The sequence below is a fragment of the Cydia amplana genome, chromosome 2, assembly GCF_948474715.1.
Source record: "Cydia amplana chromosome 2, ilCydAmpl1.1, whole genome shotgun sequence".
Lineage (NCBI taxonomy): Eukaryota > Metazoa > Arthropoda > Insecta > Lepidoptera > Tortricidae > Cydia > Cydia amplana.
In genome coordinates this window covers 4,307,380-4,331,963 of record NC_086070.1, presented here as the reverse complement: position 1 = coordinate 4,331,963, position 24,584 = coordinate 4,307,380, and the positions used below count along the sequence as shown (strand labels likewise).

At 38.0% G+C, this 24,584-nt stretch overlaps 1 protein-coding gene across 29 annotated transcripts in view; it reads left to right on the top strand.

Moving 5' to 3' along the window:
* Positions 1-24,584, top strand: part of LOC134661654 (protein tramtrack, beta isoform) — a 506,900-nt gene that overhangs the window by 159,536 nt on the left and 322,780 nt on the right. The window contains exon 5 of one of the 29 annotated variants that reach the window (XM_063517997.1): positions 13,706-13,992. The exons of 27 other annotated variants lie outside the window; for them this stretch is intronic. In XM_063517997.1, the coding sequence (XP_063374067.1) occupies positions 13,706-13,953 (248 nt within the window). In that variant the 3' untranslated portion in view covers positions 13,954-13,992. Of the gene's footprint in view, positions 1-4,883; positions 5,207-13,705; positions 13,993-24,584 lie in introns of those variants that run through there. One more of the 29 variants, XM_063517896.1, reaches the window with a different exon arrangement.

Genomic DNA, 24,584 nt, shown 5'->3' with positions numbered 1-24,584 from the left:
GGCGGCATCGTGATGCTACTGAACAAAAGGCGTTTCAACATGTACAGCAAACATGGCGTCAAGACCATCTGGCGGTGCGTCAAGTACACGCCCGCAACGGCGTGTCGAGTCTCTGTGGTGACAATTAATGGCACTATAATTAAAACAACAAATGAGCATAACCATTAAAGTAGTAACAATTCGAGGAATTTTTACTCTGCCTGACCAAAAGCGAATTGTAATGTACGTGATTTAAAGAATGAAGACGATTTGGCGATGCGTTAAATCCACTGGAACTCAGTAAATATATCAGGTATACGCCACTTCTTCTTCTTCTTTAACTCACTTTGGTAACTAATTCCGGCGTCCAATGACTACCCCTGGTTCATTTTATGTAACACATTTGAAAAATGGTAATTGTAGGCTTTTTACAAACCGGTTTTTTGCAAAAACTTCGAATTGACCATCTTTTTCGCCAGTTTACTGTGTTTTTGTTGATGTTTTGTATTTTTTGACGAAGCATGTCGTGGATTCTTGTTTGGGTGCAGCACCTGTGGCGACACCTGCGCTGTGGATTGAATATTTTGTACTCTCTCTCACAGAGCAATTACTAAACTTGCACTGAATAAACTTCCTACGGCCTACGCGTTACGGCGGCGTAGCAATTCGCAGCGGTAATTCTCGTAGGTGTGTGATCTGATCTAGATTAATGGTTTATGAATTTACATGTGAATGAAGATAATGTTCTATCAATAAAATAACATTAAATTGAATACCAATATAAATGGATTTATTAACCTAGGTATATTGTTTTTGTCATCACATATATGTACCAAACAATTGGATAGAGTCTGTGCGGAAAGAAAAGAGTCGTAGAATGTATAGGATCCCATACATTTCACGACTCTTCTCTTTCCGCACAGTCTCTAATAAATGATTATTCTCCTTCTTATTAATCATTACTTAAAAAAGGACGACTGTAGGCTACAACAGTGTAGGTACTTTTACTGAAATATGTGGTCGGCCATTATAACCCCTCGGTCGGCAACTAATCCCAAGAATGGGCGTAGGCACTAGTTTTTACGAAAGCGACTGCCATCTGACCTTCCAACCCAGAGTACCCTCGGCCTTATTGGGATTAGTCCGGTTTCCTCACGATGTTTTCCTTCACCGAAAAGCGACTGGTAAATATCAAATGATATTTCGTACATAAGTTCCGGAAAACTCATTGGTACGAGCCGGGGTTTATCCCGCGACCTCCGGATTAAAAGTCGCACGCTCTAACCTCTAGGCCACCAGCGCTCACATATTTAATAAAAGTTTTATTTGCAGGTCCAATTTATAAAGCTTCTAACCGCGGCGGCATCGTGATGCTACTGGACCAGAAGCGTTTCAACATGCACAAAATACAGGGCATGAAGACAACCTGGCGGTGCGTCAAGTACACGAGGGCGGCGTGTCGAGTCTCTGTGATGACCGTTAATGGCGCTATAGTGAGAGTAACTAATAAGCATAACCATTAGGCCCAAGATACACTTGTAAGTTTTACTTACGTAGGGACACAGCTATACTACAGAATGAGAGATGAATATCCTTCTAAGTAAGGTAAATAGCTTTGTCCCTACTTACGTCAGTAAAACTTACAAGTGTATCTCAAGCCTTAAAGTAGTTAGAACTCGAATCATTCTGAATCTGACAGACCAAAAGCGAATAAAAATGTACAGTCAGTTGCAGAGAAAATTGACCTCCCCTGGATAGATGTTTGTAGGCAAAGCTAAGCGAATAGTATTGCTGACTGCACATACATGAAATTCAAGGAATGAAGACGATCTGGCGATGCGTGGCGGATCTTCGTAGCAGAGATACTTTCTGTAATCAAGTTCAACCGAGAAAGTCTTGAACTGTCATGGGCATTGGTTTTCACCGCGAGGAGTATAATGAACATAAGCAAGGAAGTTGTGGAATAATAGTAGTTTATGTGACTGCAAATGAAAATCATTACAATACGAGTGAGGCTTATGAAACGACCTGAAATTTGCGGTTTTTGAACGCATTATAGAGGGTATTATGTTATGTTCCGTGTGAATAAACAGTTTAGAAACGAACTAAATTAATGGGTCTGACGTCTGATCATTTCGTGTCACATCCTTATTTGTGCTTATAAATAAATTATGTATATTCTATTTTTAGTTCTAAATAAAATATTTAGATGATACTTAAAACTAGGTAGTTACTTTGAAACTGTTCCTTTGCACGGCTTGGATTTGTTTATTCAGAAATTCTCCCATTACAGTGAAAATAAACAGACAACAACTCATAATAATGTATAAACTGAAATAGAAAAAGTGACCAAGCCCTTCAGTGGCGGAGACGGGATGTCACTAGAGGGTTTGGTCACTTTTTCTTTAGTATATGATAACAATTTCAGTTTATTATTTACATACACTAATGTGGCTACTTTAAAACATCAATTAAAATTAAAATAATTGGTTCATCCCTAAGTTCTACCGCATAATGTGTTTAACTTTGTAGGTCCATATTTTACGAAATCGACCCGCGGCCGCCCAGTGATGATATTCCGCGGCAGACGGTACAACATGCTCAACAAGCGAGCTGGCAAGGCGGTTTGGCGGTGCGTCAAGACCAACTCGCAGTTCAGCTGCCGAGTCTCCATCACTACTATGGAAAACTTAATCGTGAAGATTAATAATAAACATAACCATTGAAGTGTTGTGAAGTAGAGAGACTAGAGTGAAAATAGTGTTTACACTACATATGGTACTACTTTCCCGAACTAGTGCGGGAAATAGCACTTTCCGTGCGTATGTCGAAAGTTTAAAGTGCCATATGTACTGTAAAACGTTGTACGATACACGTGCGAATAGGTAATTCGCAACTCGTGTTGATTTAAAACACTCCCTTCGGTCGTATTTTAATTTATCGCCACTCTTTTCGAATTTCCTCTTTTCCGCACTTGTATCGTAAATAACTATTAGAGCATAGTGGACGACCACTTCACCATACATACCTTATCCCCATTATCTTGTCTGGATTTTGACATAAAGTCCAGAGAGGTAGATGGAAGAGGAACTTATCTACGTTTGTATGGAGAAGCACCGTTCACTTTTCTCTTTAAGATAAAACCTAGTTATGCAATTGGCTGCTTTTTAAGATGACGAGCGCTGTATGTTTATATAGCGCGAACAAGCCTTGTCATGTCCTTTTATTGACAGTTATATTTCGCAACGGCTGCTGTAAATACGTCTACTAGAGCATCTTTAAATAGACGTATTGGAACCAAAATGCAATTTATTTTTTGAAAAATAAATCGACTGTGCCTGTTAGTATTCGGGACCATAGTAGCAGCTTGGATTTGGGCCTTATATTTGATTGCGTTGCATCTTTAAGGCGCGGCGTAAGCGGGGCGTGAGCTTTTTATATGTAAAAGCGGCGCGCCCCGCTCACGCCGCGCCCGGAATACGCGCCTGTGTGACGAAGCCTTTATGCATGGTGGATCACTTTACTATTTGAACTATCTACACAATATTATTTTATAGTATATAGAATAAGTTTTATTACGAGTCACTTGTCTAGGATCGTGCTTTAACCTAAATCTAAATATGTAATAAACAATAGTTGCACATATCTGAATTAGTTTCTTTTTTTACCAAATTAAATTTATAATCTTGTAGAGTCTGTTCGGAAAGAGAAGAGTCGTGGAATGTATTGGGCGCCATACATTCCACGACTCTTCTCTTTCCGCACTCGACTCTAACCAACATTTTTTTAACATTGGAGCGTTGTAGGTTTTCGCTAAGTTCCAGTGTCCAGGGATTCAAGGAGCCACCGTTTATATTGCTATCTTAAGTTCTGTCTTCATTTTTCATCAGCTGAGATTAGGGTCAATCTAAATCTATTTTTTCTGTTTTCGCTGATACACTAATACAGCTAACACGGCAATCAGCAACGTTATATATTTTTTTATTTTAAATTATAACTGTTATCATATTAAAATACAGTTTCCTTTGTAATCTTACATTCCATATTTCAGTTCTAGTTCCAATGTTCGTATCGTCTCGGTGCGGCCGGCGGCCTGTCTTACTTCTGGGCCATAATCGGTTCAACTTCCACAAGCAGCAGGGAGCAAAGACTGTGTGGCGATGCGTTAAGTATACCACGTTCGCCTGCCGCGTGTCCGTCACCACCGTCGAAGGTGTTGTCGTCAGGACGCTTAACGATCATAACCATTAGGTATTTGTTACCACCTATCACAAGCAAGCAAGGATGGCGGTGTGTCTAGTACACCACGTTCGCCTGCCGTGCGACCGTCGTCACGATCGATGGGTTCGTCCCTAGGACGCTTAACGAACATAAACATTACCTAGAGGTTTGTTAAAATACAATAATTATTATATATAACACTGATTATTAATAAATTATTATATAGGTACCTAAGGCTGATCTGTAAGATCTGTGTTATTCATGTGTGTATATGTCACCGTAAGATTGTGAACCCGTTAGTTTATAATCTAACGTAGGTTAGGTTAGGTTAGATTATAATCTCCCTACCGTCAGTTTATAATGTAACTAGCAAGATTATAATCTGACGAGTGTTTACAATTCTACGGTGACATATATATTTTGATTGATTTTGATTGTTTTTGCATTTTAGAGATATGTTTTTGGAGTGATCTAAATAAAAAAAAGGTTTTTGTTGTCTCTATTCTTTTCTTCATTTGTTCCTATTAGGTATGGACTTGATGTTGTCGGCGTGAAATTCAATGACGTAAAATATGACATTATTCAACAAGTATGAAATTGGTATTAAACATTTATTTCCATGTTTAAATATAATATAGTAGAGGTCACACTTGAATTATTAAATGCTGTATATTTTTCCGTAGACCCCGAAGTCAAAATAATTATCCGGTCAAGACAAAAACGATTCCGCACCGCGTTCAGCACCGAACAACTGAAAGCGCTGGAGGAGATCTACCTCGCCAGCAAGTATCTCGATACTAAGGACCGTATAGAGCTCGCGCAGCGGCTGCAGATCCCAGACAAGGCCCTGAAGATATGGTTCCAGAACAGGAGAATGAAAGAGAAACACGAGTCAGCAGAGTACGGCGATAGTCCGGGTCCGAGTAGTAGTACACCATCGTCCTCGAAAAGGGTTTCGGTGGATATTCAACTATTTGATGTACAAAAGTAAATGTTTTAAAAACATGTTGTGTATACATATATTAACTTTAAGATAAGTTTATAACTGTGTGAAATCATATTTTAATTTAATTAGCTACTCAGTATTTCTATCAAATTTAGGTGTAAATAAACTTTGTGATTTAGAGCATTTATGATTGAATAAATTGCTTGTAATGTTTACAGTTGTTTAAATCCATAGACCTCTTGATTCTTCTGAAGTTCTTTTATCAGCCCTTTGTTTACTTATCATAAAACACCCGTGTTAATTAATATAATAGGTAATTTTCGTAGTTTTATTTTTATTACTGCATACTTATTCATTCCCATTATAAAACATCTATCTGAATCTTTTCCAATTTTGATATATCATTCTCACAAAACCTTATAATTGTATTTTAATTATAAATATTGTGATTAACATCCAAACAAGGATTTTAACATTGAGTTCGGAATTTCCAGCGCCCTTCCTAACGACGTCTCGTCAAGGCAAACCTATTCTGGTAGTAGGTGGGCAGCGATACAACCGCTGCATAGTGAAGGAGCCAAAGAGCACATGGCGATGCACGCAGTGGTTTCGTGGGTGTCGAGTATCCATAGTGACTATTGAAGGCAGTATCGTCGCGGTGAACGGATGTCATAAGAAACACCCATAATATCACAGGCTACTCAGGGTACCAAAGGAGAAGTTGACCCATGACGAGACTATTGATCGCAACGGCCCCGCAACTGTCGACTGTTCCTATATCTACCGATCACGTGGACGTTTTTGTTTCTTAGTTCCACAAAACGTTAATCTTAAAATGCGCAAATATTCCGGATTTGTAATAAAACTCTTTAAGATAGTTCCCGTTGTATTTTTAGCAAATATTATAGCTATTTAATACTCTTTTCACCTTTCGTTTTTCTGGTTTACAAATGTTAAATTAACTTTCGCAAATTGTAACAAATAACTGCATAAAGCGTCTTTGTTTGTAGAACCAATATTCATGGACCCAATCCGTAAGGGTGGTCGCCGAACAATGTTGTTCAGCGGCTGGCGATACAGTCTTTATCGGGAGAAAGGTGCAAAGATTGTCTGGCGCTGCGTCAAGACCACCACTGGCGGCTGCCGGGTCTCCATCACCACCGTGGATGGTCACATCGTCAAGATCACTAACCAACATAATCATGGCCCTGAGGGACAATTTTACCCCGGAGATACATTCTAGTCCGAAAAAAATGTATAAATACCGTCTGACGCTGCGACTAAATTACAACAGCGTACCTGGCGACACAAACATTTCTGGAAAGGCTTCAAGAATGTGTAAAGCATGCTTCCGGTACTGGTTTTGAATTCGGTATCGTAACTGTAAATTCTGGGTATAAGATCAGTAACTGAAGCTTTTCCTATGAGCGTCAACGCGTACCATGGTTGTCAACATACGCTAATACCGTAACCAGAACGAAATAGGAGATTAAAACTACTATTTCAGAAAATAATTAAAAGAGACTTCTTAGATATTTAACTATTGACCTTGTGAAAAAATGCTTTTTTTAATATTTACTTCTTAACTATGATTATTTTCGATTTCAAACAAATATAAAATGACAGTAAAATAATTTTGTTTTTTGATGCAATAGCATATAAGGCTAATATTAGGAAACAAATTCAATTATTTCAAGCAGAAACACTACTATATTAATTTTGCCCTTGGTATTTTTTTCCTTTATATATATATATATATATATATATACATGTTATTTATTTCGGTTTATATAAGGTTAGATTTAAAGATAGAGCGTAAGGCTAAAGGCGTCTTTTAGATTTATCTTATTAACTGTATACGAACTAAAGTGAAACGATAACCAACCTTATTATTTTTACATATTTCAGCAAACACAAAAAACTTATATCATAATATATCAAAACCGTGGGGCCGGCGCTACAGCGAAGAAACGTTGCAGAAAGCGGTTAAAGAAGTGATACAAAACAATAAGTCACTTACCAGAACCGCCAAAGAATACAACTTGCCAATGGCCACCCTTCGTCATAACGTGATACATGTGAAGAAACAGATCAAAGAAGGAAAATCACAACTTAAAATGTTTAGCGGAAAACTATTGGGTTTGCTGGAAATAATTTAAAATAGTAAATAAATCGGTTCAATTACGCATTTCTAATTAACACTACGATCCTCCTATTCCCATCTGTGCCCGGCGGGGACAAATGGGATTACACTTTCTGTATTTTTGTAAGTACCTCTTTTAGTGACGAATATTTATGCGAAGTATCAACATCCTAACTGTGAAAGTTTTTGACTGGTATTTCTTTTCGTATTTTTTTCGGATTAATATGTAGAAGATTGAACATGTAGATTGAAATGGAGATTGAATTGAGATTCGAAAGTATTTAGGTAGTCAACACCAATAAATTTGATTAGGTGTAATATTTTCAGGGCCGCTGTACCATACATCTCGAACAGGCAAGCGGGTGCTAAATATATACGGGCACAAATACTTCTTCTCCTACGGCGGCAGCGGGGTGCGGGGAAGGGGCGCGGAGAAATCAACATGGCGGTGCATCAAGCAGCCGGGCCGGTACAACTGCAAGGCCATCATCACCATGGTCGGCGAAGAAATCGTCGCTTTTAAGAATGAACATAATCATAGTTAACATGTCGGTTATCATGTCGGTGTCGACTCAACTGTAAGACTAATTACCCGGATATGAAATCGTTACAGTCGAATAATAAATAATCCAGATGTACCGTAACTAAAACCGACTTTTCTTGCCTATTCTCTCTTTCTCGGTTGCATCCTGAAAACCAGTATTTAATACCGATCATGCCTTTGACCATTTTTCTAACTACTTACATCCACCACTTTTGGTTTCTAGAGTTAACTTTTGGCAAATCTCGAATTGGCAAGCCGGTGTGCCTCTACCAAGGACATCGGTACTTCCTGGCACGCGGGGATAAGTCAGGTAGCTCGTCGTGGAGATGTGTCAAGCAGAGTTACCGCCATTGTAGGGCGACCATTACTATCTTCAACGGAACGGATTTCGTTAGAAAGCACGAGCACAACCATTAATTTATGTCACGCCCATTATAAGTATAGATTTAAAAAGGAAAATGCCTTAAAAAAAGAAAATTAACTACTTTCATATTATAATAAATTTTTCCTTTGGCATTTCAACCCTATAATAAATAACTTTTCTGAAATGATCCAATTTTCCATGTCGCAGAGCTTACTTTCGCCAAATCGCAGGTGGAAAATCCGGTGTGCCTTTTGCAAGGTCGCCTTTACGCTTTGTCCCGTGGCAAAACGACTAAAAACAGTACGTCTTGGTGGAGGTATGTCAAACAGAGCAGCCATCACTGCCATCTTCAACGAAACTCACTTCCTGAGGAAGTACGAGCACAGTCATTAACACTCAAACTTATGCTCAACATGTTGAAATATGTAAACTAGATACAAATACACAGTGCCGGCCCGAGCCTTGATCAGGGTAGAGCGAAATCGGGTTTCGGCGCCCTTCGTTGAAGTTTTCAAGCGAATTTTGGGTCCTCGAGACACTCGCGTCTTTTAAAACTTTTTTTTTCTCATTTGCCATTTTGGCGCCCTCCTTGCCATCCGGCGCCTAGAGCGGCCGCTCCACTCGCTCTACCCTAGATCCGGGCCTGCAAAAACATACAGTGATCAGTGATGCTATTTGATAATTTCCAATAATGTTGTTACTTGTTAATTCATATTACCTAAGTAATGGAGATGAATAGTAATGTAATGGTTTCTGGTACGTACGAAGAACACTTGGTTAGGTCGGTACTATTTGGTATATTACTTTTTTTATAATTTCAACTTTTTCGTTATATCTTCGTTCCGCAAAATGTATTTATTGCTTATGTTCATTCCAGTATTTTTCTTACAAATGTAGGTTTATTTACGTGTAGCGAAACTATGGCAATAATATTGCATCTGATTAAAAAATATTGAATGGTATTTCATGGTTCCAGAGCCGATATTCGTCCCATCTAGAAGAGGCAATCCAGTGTGCCTTTGGCAAGGACATCGGTATAATCTTAGGAGTGGAGATCTCTCGGGAATCGGCAAGACACTCTGGATATGCTTCAAGCAGAGTAACAACGCCCAGCAACGCTCGTCATCATCGATGGAGCTGCCTATCAGAGAAAGAACCATAACCATTGAAAAATGTTAGTCACTCGATGTAGGCGAGACGTGACCATCAGATTATGCAATAGAACAAAAATAAAGGAATCTCTGTCAATAATTGTGTTTAAACAATGTGCTCCATTTTGTTCAAATACCTTTATTTCGAGTTCATTATATTTTTAATAGTTACTCAAAGAGAAGGTCCTCAATTTTTAATGATTTTAGCGCCTATATTCATTCAATCACGGAGAGGTTTCCCGGTGTGCTTATGGAAAGGTCATCGCTACAACTGGACCCGTGGCGATCCCGCACAAAACATCAAGACTGTATGGACCTGCAATAAACAGAGAAGCAGCAAATGCCGAGCTACTCTAATGATTATAGACGGGTCAGCTATCGTACGAAGGGAGCATAACCATTGACTACTGATCCTTCTTGTGTTTTTAGGGTTCCGTACCCAAAGGGTAAAAACGGGACCCTATTACTAAGACTCCGCTGTCCGTCCGTCCGTCCGTCCGTCCGTCCGTCCGTCCGTCCGTCTGTCACCAGGCTGTATCTCACGAACCGTGATAGCTAGACAGTTGAAATTTTCACAGGTGATGTATTTCTGTTGCCGCTATAACAACAAATACTAAAAACAGAATAAAATAAAGATTTAAGTGGGGTTCCCATACAACAAACGTGATTTATGACCGAAGTTAAGCAACGTCGGGCGGGGTCAGTACTTGGATGGGTGACCGTTTTTTTGCTTGTTTTGCTTTATTTTTTGTTGAGGGTGCGGAACCCTCCGTGCGCGAGTCCGACTCGCACTTGGCCGGTTTTTTTCCTTTGTTAACTGATTAGTGATTAAGTATCTATAATAAAATTGTGATGGGAAGAACAACTCTATTCATCTTTAAATAATATTTTAAAATATATTACAGAGAGAGTCCTAAAAATGTTTTTTGTAATGATTTTAGGGCCTATATTCATGAAATCACAGAGAGGTTTCCCGATGTGCCTTTGGAAAGGGTATCGCTACAACTGGACCCGTGGCGATCCCAAACAAAATATTAATAGTTTTTGGACCTGCAATAAACAGAGAAGCAGCAAATGCCGAGCTAAGCTAGTGATTATAGACGGGTCGGCTATCCTACGAACGGAGCATAATCATTGACTAATACTGCCTTCCTTTTTGTTTTTTTTTTCCTTTATAAACTGATTAGCGTGTCTATAATAAAATTGTGATGTGAAAATACAATACTCTTCTTTAAATAATATTTTAAATTATGTTTACGGTATCAACTACTTACACAATTTTATAATAACCATATTCTGCGGTTGCTTAAGTTTTAATTTTTGAGATGTTTTTCTTAAACTTGGTCCGTGATTCCAGGGCCGATTTTCGTGCAATCCAAGAGGGGTAGGCCAGTGTGTCTCTGGGAAGGATATCGGTATAACCATCGCTCGGGCAACCCGAACGACGGCCACAAAACTGTGTGGGCCTGCGTCAAGCGCTGGACCCACAAGTGCGAAGCATCTGTTATCACAGTCGCTGGAGAGACTATAAAAAAGAATGAGCATAATCATTAGCTACTAATCAGTGTGGGTTTAAATCTTATTTCGTGTGAACAACATTATTTGTAATCACCTGCAATCAATCAGCAATGTTAAATACTTTGACTGTATGTTTAACAGCTATGCTACTAATTCTACTGATACTAATGGGTCATAGTTCTAAAATTAAAATATATAATACCTAAGTAGTTACGTAGCTTCATCATCATCATCATCATGTGTTCGAATGTGGTTAATTAACTAAGAATTGAATATAATGTATTACAAAATATAAATAAAGCAAGGAGTTACAAAAATAAGCTTACCTAAAGAATATATCCCAAAAATCGCTACCTAATAAATTCAACATACTCGTATATCTTGTAGTCGGCAGATATTCTAAAAAGTATTGTCATTCATATATATATTCATCTTTGGGGCTTTCACTCTTCCAGTAACTTTCACGGAATCCAGAAAGGGCAAGCCGGTGATGCTAATGGAGGGTCACCGGTACAACTTATCGTACGGGGACCCCGAAGGCAAGAAGAAGGGCATGTGGCGGTGCGTCAAGCAGAGCACCATCGGCTGCCGCGCCTCCGTCGTCATCGACAACGAGATGGCCATGAAGAGACACGCGCATAATCATGAGAAATTTTACAAGGATAGTGAAGGTTTTTAATGTTATTGATATGGTTTCCAGCTGTGGTGCTGTATACAAATAATAAACATCTGAGATTTTACGAGGATTGTAATCCAAGAATAAACTAACCTAACACGGTGAAAATAGTTGGAACCGTTAAAAAATTTCCCGCTATTAAAAAAACTAATAATTATTAATTATTAGACACTGGTTAGGAAATATAAAAACTCCAAGAACTCATGGCTTCCACCAATTAAATATTGTACATGTTTAAATGTGTTGTTTATAAAATAAATGGCAAGAATTTTAAATTGAATTGTTTTAAAGCTGTTGTGACAACAACCTGCCAAAAGATGATTGTGGAAAAAGAATTAGGTAATCACACGTAATTATATTAAACTATTTAATATACACAGGAAACTACTTGATTTCTTTATGCCCCTTTTTTCTCTTTTTCTGGCTTGATTTGTCATTGTTTTTTATCAGTTTTGGTACCACTAAATGTCGATGGTTTTATTTCTGCAAATAAATGACTTCAGAATGTGGATATCTGGTTACACTTCATTTCCACAGAAGCATGCTTCTTCTCAACGTCAAGATACGGGAAGCCAGTGCTAGTGATGGGAAAGCAGCGGTTCAAGGTGCACCTGGAATATGGCCCGAGGACCATATGGCGGTGCATCCAACAAGCGCGCATGCACTGCAAGGCGTCCATTGTGACTATTGACGGTATAATTGTTAAGAACAAAAGCGAACATAGCCATTCTTGACATTTACTTAAAGTCTATCGGTTATATTGAGTGTCTGATAGAAGGCTAGTCTGTCATGTTGATCTTTTGCAACACGATAGCTTGAAATTAAACAATGTGCCTTTAACAGTTTCTAATTTTTGTGTTTTGGTTAATTATAATTTATAATTCGAAGAAATATACGATGTTACATTTGTAAATATTTCTTTACATCTTTTTATTTGGTTTCATAACTGTTATTAATGTGATTTTCCTAATTACTATCAGCCTAACCGTTGATAGTATTTTTGAGGGAGTGATTATCAGCCAGCCGACCAGCGGGGTTATAAAAAAATCACCTTTCTTTAGGTAGATAATACTAAAAAGGAAGTAGGTATTAATAAATTAAATTAATCATCATGTTTCCTATCCAAAGCTCCAATATCGAGAGATAGAAAGTAAGGCAAATTTTACAAGATGGCTTAGGCTATTTAAATCCACGTAGGATTGCACGCCGCACGTCTTACTGCCTTCACAATACACAATATCATTGCGATCATTACAGAGCCAGTATTCACCCAGTCCAAGTTCGGGAAGCCGATAGTGGTGATCGGGGACAAGAGGTTTAACTTCCACGTCAAGCGCGGGCTGAAGAGTATTTGGCGGTGCAACCAGCAGTCACGCACGCACTGCAAGGCGACGGTGATGGCCATCGAGGGTTGTATCGTCAAGACTAACAATGAACACAATCATGATTAACTTAACACTCCACTAAAACAAATACCTATCTAGTAATTCTACAAGAAAGAAGTGACTCAATATGAGCCGATCATCATCATACTGTATGATTCATACATCAATGTATATTAATAACCAGTAACCTGCAATCATCATCATTATTATACATCATATCAGCAAGCAAAGTATTGCGTATGGATGTTGTCAGTCGAAATCCGTTAGGACGCGCTTCACGTGGTCTCTTCCCACAGTTAAGAATTAGAAAATAGCTGTGGGAGGAATTATATCGTACCAATATGAAACATATATGAAAAGAAAATATACAAGATAGGTACTTAATAAGTATTATTACTTAAGTATCTTGCACATTTTCTATACCCTTTTTGGAATCCTACTTTAATGTTTATAGTTATTGTTATTTTATTACGTTTAAAAGGTAATTTATCAATTAATAAATCGCAGAGTCTATGCTAATAAATAATTAAGGTATACAAAGAATGCATGTAATTTTAAATCGTGTGTCTAAATTGAAATTATTATAAGTTAAATATATTAAATTAACATATAATTTTATTTCAAACTGAATATTTTCTTGTAGGATTACATGTGCTCCAGAACCTCGTGAGGCCTAATATCGCAAAACTCATGTTGCCCTGCAACCTAAAGTCGCTGAGCTATTATATTATGTTCATTTAGCATAAATATTTCCTAACCAATACCATTTGGTTTCCAGAGCTATACTTCGAGAAATCACGATGCGGGCAGCCCATCCTCATCTACAACAACCATAGATACCACAGACACATGGAGAAAGGCCTCAAGACCCTCTACCGGTGCGTCAAGTGGAGGAAAGGATACTGCAGGAGCTCTGTGACGACTCTGGAGAACGTGGTCATCAAGACTAAGGGCTTACATAACCATTTGCCACCGTACGGTGCCGCAGAGGCGTATTTTAATATGGGTACCGTCGGTAATAATTAATTTAGGTCGCTTTTGAAAGCATACAATTAAATATTTAAATTCTCGAATTTTGTAACTTACAATTAATATTATTGTTATTAACGAAATTTGTAATTTAATACTTATTGTTATTAAGGTAAAATTTTAAGTACCTACCTTGTTGTAATCATGTATTTTTGAATAAATTAATGAATTAACATCATTGGACAATTTTCATTCTTCTGTCCGGAAAAGGACATTTTAACTTTTGATTTTCATGCAAATGGCGTACCTAAACCTACATCTACCTACATAAAGATTTAATAGTTTTGTAACCAAGCAGGATATTACTTCTATTAGCTACATCTCTTGATCACCTACAAATTAGCGCAAGAATAAGAACAATATGCTATTTTTTTGACTCATGTTGATACCTTCGAATGTTACCGCGGCATGAAATTTCACCCAAGTCGACTTCTGGGCAGTCCACAGAACTAGTAAATTATCGTTTTCTAATGTTACGTTTCTTATTCTTTGTGTGGCAGCCCAGCGTCCATGGCAGCTGGCATTGTAAGATACCCTAGTTTATTTAAGATTTCCTTACAGATGTAACATGTACGGTGTCTCAGAAAGGCAAACCCTTGCTCCAGGTGGGGCCATACCGCTACTACCGTCACAGCAGTAGCAAGACAGGGCCCAAGTTCCTTTGGGTGTGTTCCAAGTGGTCTCGCGGATGCCGCGCCTCCCTTACCACCTTTGAGCAGGAGGTCGTTAAGGCCACCAATGAGCACAATCATTAATTTCGAGTAATTTCATCGTATTAATATTAATTTGAAAAAACTTAAATATAAGTACAATTTAGCGACGATCCGGTATATTCGCTCTTACTCACTAGCATGTATATTATAATAAAAGAGACAATTTTTGCAACATGTAATATATTTTTTTTATCTAAGTAAGTAAGAACTTCAAAAATTATACAGATTATTCCTACGTCATTGTAATGAGTCGTGCTCGTGCTTCTGGTCACCAAGGTGTTTAAATATCCTGATTGGAACTGTGCCTCAAACTCATGGAAAAATATTTGAACCTCTATCTTGTTTATTAATTACTTTAAACTTATATCGACCGGGATATGAACCGTGATTACCTTTTGTATTGTTTTCGAGCTCCCGATATTTCGACGTAGTTACATGCATCTTGTTCACGGGTAACCCATTCATATCCCATATATAAGTCTAGTGACACTAACCGTGAATCATTCAAAACTGTTAAAAATTACACAACTTTGGGAATAAATCAATTTTTTTTAATAAATATTTTGATTGGTGTTAAAAATTACTTTGTCGTTTGTCATATCAGAGACAATAATTATGCGAATTCATACGTTCTTCGGGCAGGTTACTATTGATTGAACTTAAGGTATAGTATAATATGCTATAATTTCTTTTTATATTTTTAGGTGCTACGTTCACAACGTCCAAGTTCGGCTATCCCGTGCTGGTGTTGGGCACCAAACGGTTCAACTGCAACAGCAGGTCTAAGGGCAGGAACAGGGCTAACTGGACTTGTACCCGATACAGAACCGGCTGCCGAGCCTCTGTCACTACCCTTAATCAGGAGATCATCAAACTGAGTGGTTTTCATAACCATCCCTGAACTGAATCATAGTCAAACACTGCTTTTGTATCAATTATGGAAATTTAATGGGAATGCATGTTAGAATGTGCATGGTACCTACACCCCACATTGAAAAGAAAAAATATTGTGTAATATAGTATATTAATTTATTAAGTAAAGGCTGCTTTAAAGGCACAGGTTATAATGGACACAACTATTTTAGAAAATCTGTATTACCCACATAATAACCAACAATAAAGAAATTGAAATTACGAATATCTATATTGAGATTGAGATATTTATTGATAAAATCATAAATAATTTTACACATAACAATAGTACATTATTGCAGAGGCCGGGAAAGGGCAATTCGTGGATGAGTTTCGATTTTGTCGGACGACGCGTAGCGGAGTCCGACAAAGAAGACGAATCCACGAATTGCTATTCCTGCCGAGGCATATATAGTGCTTTTCTCCAAAACATGCGAGGAAATAAAGTAAAATAATAATAATTTAAGCATCGAGCATCACTCAAATCGAAACTTCACATCAAAAACGTCAAAAACAATTTCCCTCGTTATTTTTAAAAGTTAAAGGCACAAACTTATTCTGCCATTCAATTCAGTACCATTCAATATTCGTTCATTGAAAATATAGTTGGTCAAACCAAATTGTCAGTAAATAAGAACAAAAATAACTATACTCATCCTTTTCTTTTGGGTTCTAGTACTGGTGTAAGACAAAGATAGTATGATTCTCTCTGTCTATGTCAAACTATAATTGTGCAATATAAGCTTTATGAACACGGATGAGATCCTTAAAAAAATATATAAATAATCTTTGATCAGGAATCTTAATCAGGAGATCATCAAACTGAGTGGTTTTCATAACCATCCCTGAACTGAATCATAGTCAAACACTGCTTTTGTATCAATTATGGAAATTTAATGGGAATGCATGTTAGAATGTGCATGGTACCTACACCCCACATTGAAAAGAAAAAATATTGTGTAATATAGTATATTAATTTATTAAGTAAAGGCTGCTTTAAAGGCACAGGTTATAATGGACACAACTATTTTAGAAAATCTGTATTACCCACATAATAACCAACAATAAAGAAATTGAAATTACGAATATCTATATTGAGATTGAGATATTTATTGATAAAATCATAAATAATTTTACACATAACAATAGTACATTATTGCAGAGGCCGGGAAAGGGCAATTCGTGGATGAGTTTCGATTTTGTCGGACGACGCGTAGCGGAGTCCGACAAAGAAGACGAATCCACGAATTGCTATTCCTGCCGAGGCATATATAGTGCTTTTCTCCAAAACATGCGAGGAAATAAAGTAAAATAATAATAATTTAAGCATCGAGCATCACTCAAATCGAAACTTCACATCAAAAACGTCAAAAACAATTTCCCTCGTTATTTTTAAAAGTTAAAGGCACAAACTTATTCTGCCATTCAATTCAGTACCATTCAATATTCGTTCATTGAAAATATAGTTGGTCAAACCAAATTGTCAGTAAATAAGAACAAAAATAACTATACTCATCCTTTTCTTTTGGGTTCTAGTACTGGTGTAAGACAAAGATAGTATGATTCTCTCTGTCTATGTCAAACTATAATTGTGCAATATAAGCTTTATGAACACGGATGAGATCCTTAAAAAAATATATAAATAATCTTTGATTTTATTAAGCAGTATTCGCACGATCATACACGAGCACAACGGTCTTGTAAGAACGAGACATGTAAGGTCGTTTATATTACTATCTCACTCTATCCCATAGCTTGAAATGATAGCTGATCGGGTCGTGTAGACGCGGCCCGCGGCTATAATAATTGGCTGTTTGCGTTTTTTATTTTTAAAAAGTAAAAAACACTACAGTAATAAGTTATTACTGTAGTGTTTTTTTACTTCCCGTCCGCTAGAACAGGACAGCGATAGTTTTATTTTTTTAAATTAGAGTTTGACAATAAAGAAGTACTTCCGGTACTATTTTTGCTACAATAAGGTGAACATTTCCGAGCATATTGGAGAAAAGCATATTATATATGGCTGGTCAAGTAAATCTTGTCAGTAATAAAAGCGCGAAATTCATATTTTGTATGGGACGATATCCCTTCGCGCCTACATTTTTCAAATTTGCCAACTTTTTCTACTGACATGACACGATCTGCTTGCCCAGGTATATACATAATTATCAATTTAATTTTAATTAATTTTAGTGATATATAATAGCTTATTATAATTAGTTTTAAGTACATACGTTTGTAACCCACAACTTGCATGTTTGATTTAACTGTCAATGTAAAGTTGATTACTAAATAAAATAAAAATAAATTTATCACTGAATTAAATTATTAGTTACATTTTTACATTGTTTGAGTTCAGTTTTTATTAATAAATTATATCATTTTGGAACATCAGCAGTTCTCAACATAAATTCACTTATAGTGCTTATAGCTCACAACAAGCTAAACCAATTAACATTTTCTTAAGTTTACTTACAAATATTGCCTCACTAGCTGAGTTAATGACCTTTTTCGGAAGTCTGTTATACATTTTTATACCCATGACACCGAGTGACCTCCGCGCCTTGGCCAGTCGGCAGCGCGGGACCAGCAGGAGGTGCTCGCCGCGCGTGTTGCGGCCGTGATTAACTAAAAAAAAACAACTAGTCATGCTTGTTATGAAAAAAAAGCTGCACTTTTGGAGGAAAGCAAGCCGCTTTGCACGATGATAGTGGAGGCCCATTAAAACATTTTTTTTCGAGGAACCCGTAATTTCGTCCCTTAGAGGCCGAGGTGAAGCGAGGTCTGTTAAAAACAGAAAAAAAATCCTACAAGTTTCACGGATCATCCAATTTCGTTAAATTTGGTGCCAATTGTGAGAAAATTACATTCTTAATTATAAAAAAAATAAAAACAAAATATTATTAAAGAAAAATAGTGTGAAAAGATTGAAAACCTATTTTTTCCTTTTACGGTTTATTTGTGCAAACAGTGTCTTCCACATTGAATAATGTTTAGAAAAAAGTACTGTACCATAAAATTAAACACATTTTTCATCATATACTGAAAACCGCATCAAAATCGGTTAAGCAGTTTATGAGATCCGTGTTTCAGAAGTTGGCTTAGTTTTATTTATTTATTTTATAGACCAAGAAGCATGTAAATCATAGTAAATTTTAAGTATTTTGTGGGTATTTACTTTATCTATTTTAAAAATATGTGTATATATTCACAAAAAACTGGACAAGTGCGAGTCGGACTCGCGCACGATAGGTTCCGTACCATTACGCAAAAAACGGCAAAAAATGTACGTTTGTTGTATGGGAGCCCCACTTAAATATTTATTTTATTCTATTTTTAGTAGTTGTTGTTATAGCGGCAACAGAAATACATCATCTGTGAAAATTTCAACTGCCTAGCTATCACGGTTCATGAGATACAGTCGGATGTTTACCAGTTATGTTCCGTTTGGACAGACGGACGGACAGACGGACAGCGGAGTCTTAGTAATAGGGTCCCGTTTTTACCCTTTGAGTACGGAACCCTGAAAAGGTCTATTCGCCTTCATTCGTACTTAGCTCACATGGTATGAAGCACGCAACGTATGTTTGTGAAGTGCAGCTTGAGTTGAGGGAAGGTTAGTTACAAGTTTGTTCTTTAAGTACTGTAAAAAACCGTTCTGTGCTCTGCATGTGCATAATACAATTTAATAAAATGGTTTCTAGGGAACCAAATAAGCTTACTTAGGTATAAAGGCAGGAGGTACTTCAGAATGCTACTGGACGCTGGACGTGTTGTAGTCTCAGGGCCTAAATAGGGCTGACGGAAAAAGGCCAGATTGTTTGACACTGCTGAAAACGCAGCCCCGTTTGGGATGCGACGTGTGTAAGCACACTTGCCCCATCACACCTACCACAGGGCGCGTCGGAGCAGCCGCCTAAAATACAGCAAAACTTAAACGAGCGAAATATTCTAATAATTCTAATTTGGAGCCTGCCTACGAATTTGTACATAGGTACCAGTAGCCGTAGAGACAAGCGGCTCTTAGTGTGCTGAGGAAAAAAAAAACTATCAATAAGTTAGGACAATGATGCCTACGTGAAAAAGGGGCGACCCCAGGTCCGGCGCATATTTAGTGTAAGACACGTCGTTAGCCACACAGCGAAGCAACGCGAGCAGCGTTATAGGCACAAGCTCATCGGAACCATCTACCGCAAAAGTACTGCAAGTTCCCGGCCCTAATTCTGCATCCAAAAAGGAGTCGAACAGGATGATCGACCCGCTATCTCCAAAGCTGTTTACCTCTTGCCTACAGGAAATCGTCCAGAAGCTGGTGGCTAAATGGGAAACAATGGGCATTGACGTCGGCGAAATAAGGTTGAAAAACCTGCGTTCTTCCGACGGCATAGTCTTGTTTTCCCACACTGCACCTCATTTAGAGAAAATGTTAGACCTTAGACCAGCAAGTCTTGAAGTCGGATTCGAAATGAACAGGACAAAAACCCAGTTAATGGTCAATGGAGTGAAACGTAGGGTCACGGTAGATGGGCAGGATATACAATTTTGTTGACGAATACACCTGCATGGGCCAGATAGAATCATTCGATAATATGCAGTCCAAGGAAATCGATCGACGCATCGAAAACGCCTGGAAGACCTTCTGGTCCACGAAGGGCATCTTCCACTGGCATCAAAACACAAACACTTCAACATGTGTATCCTTGCTTATCCTAACAACCTACAGCGCATAAACTTGGTCATTAACAGAAGCCCAATAATAGTCCCAACTCAAGAATATGACAGTACTAAAAATCGCCATGTAAATAAAACTTAGCCAAATTTTAAAACTTGAATCTCATAAACGGCTTAACCGATTTTGATGCGGTTTTCAATATACGATAAGAAATATGTTTGATTTTATTATTTAGTGCTTTTTGTAGACTTTTTTCTATACGAAACACACTATTTGCAAAAATAAAGTGTAAGAGGAAAAAATAAGTTTTAAATTTTTTATACATTATTTTTGTGTTGACATATTTTGTTTTAATTTTTTTTACGATAAAGAAAGTCATTTTCTTACAATTGATACCAAATTTAACGAAATCGGATGATCTGTAAAATTTGTAGGATTTTTTTCTGTTTATAACAGACCTCGCTTCACCTCGGCTCCTAAGGGACGAAATTACCGGTTCTTCGAAAAAAATCGTTTTATTGAGCCTCCACTATCATCGTGCAAAGCGGCTTGCTTTCCTCTCAAAATGCAGCTTTCGAGCAAAAAAGCTTCATAACCAGTAAGACTAAACGGGTTGCACTCGGGGAGTGCCGGCAGAAGTGAAAACTCAATCACTATTGCAAAATGTCTGCAGCACTATGTATAATTGAGGTTAACGCCATCTAGCGTTATTTCGTCGCATGTCGCATTACTTGAAACCCCTAAGTACATCACTGTTAGTACTCGAGTTATATTAATACCAGTTAGAGGGAAACTCACTAGATGGCATTTAAATCAATAAAGAAAAACTCAATTTTCGATTCAGGTCAATTCGATCAGGTCACGTGTCCGTCTTACGTCTTACGGTCACGTGACACCTGTTTAACATTTTTCCCCATCACAAAAAACCGCAGCGCCGCTAAAGAAGTTTTCACGTCAACAAGTTCAAATGAGCAGTTCTGAACTTGTATACATTTTGGGGTTCATTTTAAAGTAGAAAAGTTGGCGGTAGAGTCATAAAACTGCTCCCAGGAATCAGCAGGAGGATAGTAGGATTTACCAAAATTTACTTTGTTGATTGAATAGGGTGGTGGGATGATAACAGGTAGGAATAAACATTTTAGATTTAGAACGTAACGGATAACCGAAGCTAATAAAAAATCTTGGATTTATAGGTAATCTAAACTTAGTTACTAATGTTCCTGGTTGAATATGTGTATGAATTAAGTATAAAATGTGTTTTTATACATTTTCAGGTGCAACATTCGCGGTGTCCAAGTTCGGTAATCCTTTGCTTGTGCTGGGTAGCTACAGGTTTAACCAGAACAGTAAGTCCAAGGGCCGAGCCAGGGTGTTCTGGACTTGTTCCCGGTACAGCAGGGGTTGTCGCGCCTCCGTCACTACGTTCAACCAGGAGATCATCAAGATAAGCGGTATTCACAACCATCAGTGAACGAAGGTGTGAATGTGATCGTTATAGTATGCTAGTTTAAACGGCCGGGATTCGGTGTTCTGCACTTCAGGTGCCTGCGTCTCCGTTACTACTTACCTTCAATCAGGAGATTGAGCGATTCTCAAAACCATCAGTGAACGGAGTTAATAAATGCTCGTTATAGAATGCTTGTTTCTAAGGGGTGGGCTAGGGAGTTTTGGACCCGTACCCGCTATGTTCGTATTCTTAACCATTAGGACGACAGTAGGTATAGTGGGTACAAACAAGTCCTTCCCTCTCCCCTTCATAAGTGAATTTATTTTAAGTACAAATTAATAAGGATAATTTACTTGAATGAATATTTGAGCTATTATAGCTATACAAGCTGAAAAGGTAAGATAAATTAAAATTGCGGAATAAATGTTTGCATTTCCTCAATTTCTAGAAATCGTTTTCACACAAACACGCAACGGGAATCCAGTAATCCTCTTGGAAGGGTGTCGCTTCAACGTCAAACACCAGCGCGGGTCCAAGACTCATTGGAGCTGCTCGAGGAGGAAGACGGGTTGCCGGGCGACCCTCGCCACCATAGACCAGATGGTCGTTAAGGCGAACCTCGACCATAATCATCCAACCTTCAAAGATTATGATTAGGGATTTTGGTTCTGCTTCGGAGAATTGAATTGAACGGTAAGAGATACCGTCAGCAGTGTTACCATTATCACGTGATAGTGACCTACATCGAACAGACTAAACTAACAACGCAATAATTTTAATCATAACTTAATCAATGTCAATATCAGTGACGGTTTTGCACGACTCAGACTAGTTATTACGATGTAAATAAAGAAATATTTCGAGGAATAAGTACATTTGTTTTCGTATGGTATTGAGGGCGGCAGGCCTTGGCCTTCTGTAATATCTTGATATTACAGAATGTGACACGACTCCCATATAAATTGTCAAATTAAAAAAAAAAAACGACAGACCCGACCGTGGTCAGCCGTGGAATCACCGCTTATGACAAAAGTCACAGATTGTATCACTTTTTCTTCTTCTTCCTGGGCTGCATAAAGTGTCATTCAATAGAACTTGCTAACTATATATGTAAACAAAAGTTACTAGTAAATTGACATTCAGTGTCAATTTTAGTATGGTGGTTTGTTTACATAGCAAGTTCTATTGAATGACCCTTTAGTGCATACATAATCCTACATTGCTCTCTATTTATGTACCTACTTAACCCAATATTTCAGATGTACATTACGCGGAGTCGCGCCGTGGAAACACTGTGGCCCTGTACGGAGGGCATCGTTTCCACCGAAACAACCGCTCTAAAGGGCTCCGCGCGTCCTGGACTTGCTCCTTGAGGAAGAGCCGCGGCTGCAGCGGCAGTCTGATCACTTTCGGCAAAGAACTCATCAAGGCTACTGAGCACAATCATGCATAAGGAACCTCAATCGATATGGCGATAACAACGTTAAAATATTTTCGTATGTATATTTGTATACCTAATTCAATTCAAGTGTTTAATGTGGATTTAGGTAAATCAAATCCCACGTGTTTGAGAACAATTAAAACATAGAAATATATTTTATTAAAAGAATTAAACATATACCTTTTGGCATAGCAGGTCAATAATTTGCTTTTAGTCCTTTTGCAGGTCACTTTTTAGAATGAGAAGTTGTTATGAATTAACTGATGAGCTGCCATCTTCTATTTTGAAATATTTCGTGGAAGATCAAAGACAAACATCATCACGCGCCAAGCGTTTTATGTGACACTAGGCGTGGTAATTGATAATTGCAATGAGCAGATTAACATATTTTTATCGAGTATCCAAAAGTGTTAATGAATTTCAGAGTTTGTGCTCACAACGACTCGTAGTGGCAACTACGCAGCGCTGTATCAAGGGCACCGCTATAACCTGAACAACCGCAGCAGAGGCGCCAGGGGCCTGTGGTGCTGCACCAAAAAGAACAAGGGCTGCCGCGCCAACCTCACCACTTGGGCCAACGAGCTAGTCAAGGCATATGTTGAACATAACCATGCATAGTTTATAAATAAATAAAATAAAAATGATAAAGAGAATAATAACTGAAAATTTTGCTGGCGCTCTTCATTGGTTTTGTCCACTTTCATGTTTAAAAATGTAGGTACTCTTGTTGGTGTAGCTCAAAGTTGACCGTTCGTTTTTTCTGATCCCATGTCAACACTTTCACAATTTAGAGATGTCATTCTAACACTAATAGGTTTTTAAGATCTCGAAGATCTTGACGCTAAACGCCAGTTTCGAAAATCTCGACCCAAGCCCTCCTACACATACACTTACGACTCAAATGGCGAGACTGCATGTCTTGCGGCCGAAAGTTTAAAACAAAACTTGGTTTCGCAAGTCACGTTCGAGCCCATGCACGTCAGAATTTACAAAATACCTGATTTGTCCGGGTGTCGCCGTCGACGGATACCCGGATACGTCTGGGAGGACATTATCAATAGGTTTTTAAGGATTTCAAATTGTATTAAATACCTATCAACCACTCTCATTGTACATATCATATTCATTATTTTTATTTGAGTGATGACTTTTGACTGTTGTTATTTTAACCATTCTACTAATTCTATGAAAATAATAAACTACTTAGTTCCTATTGATAAAAAAAACGTAAATACAGCACGCAAAATTATCTTTCAGAATTGGTGTTAACTACGACTAGAACCGGCAACTACGCAGCTCTGTATCGTGGCCATCGCTACAACCTGAACAACCGGAGCAGAGGACCTAAACTGCAGTGGTTCTGCACCCGTGTTGCATCAGGGTGCAAGGGATCCATCACCACCCTGGAGGGCTGTGTTATCAAGTCCAACCTTAACCATACTC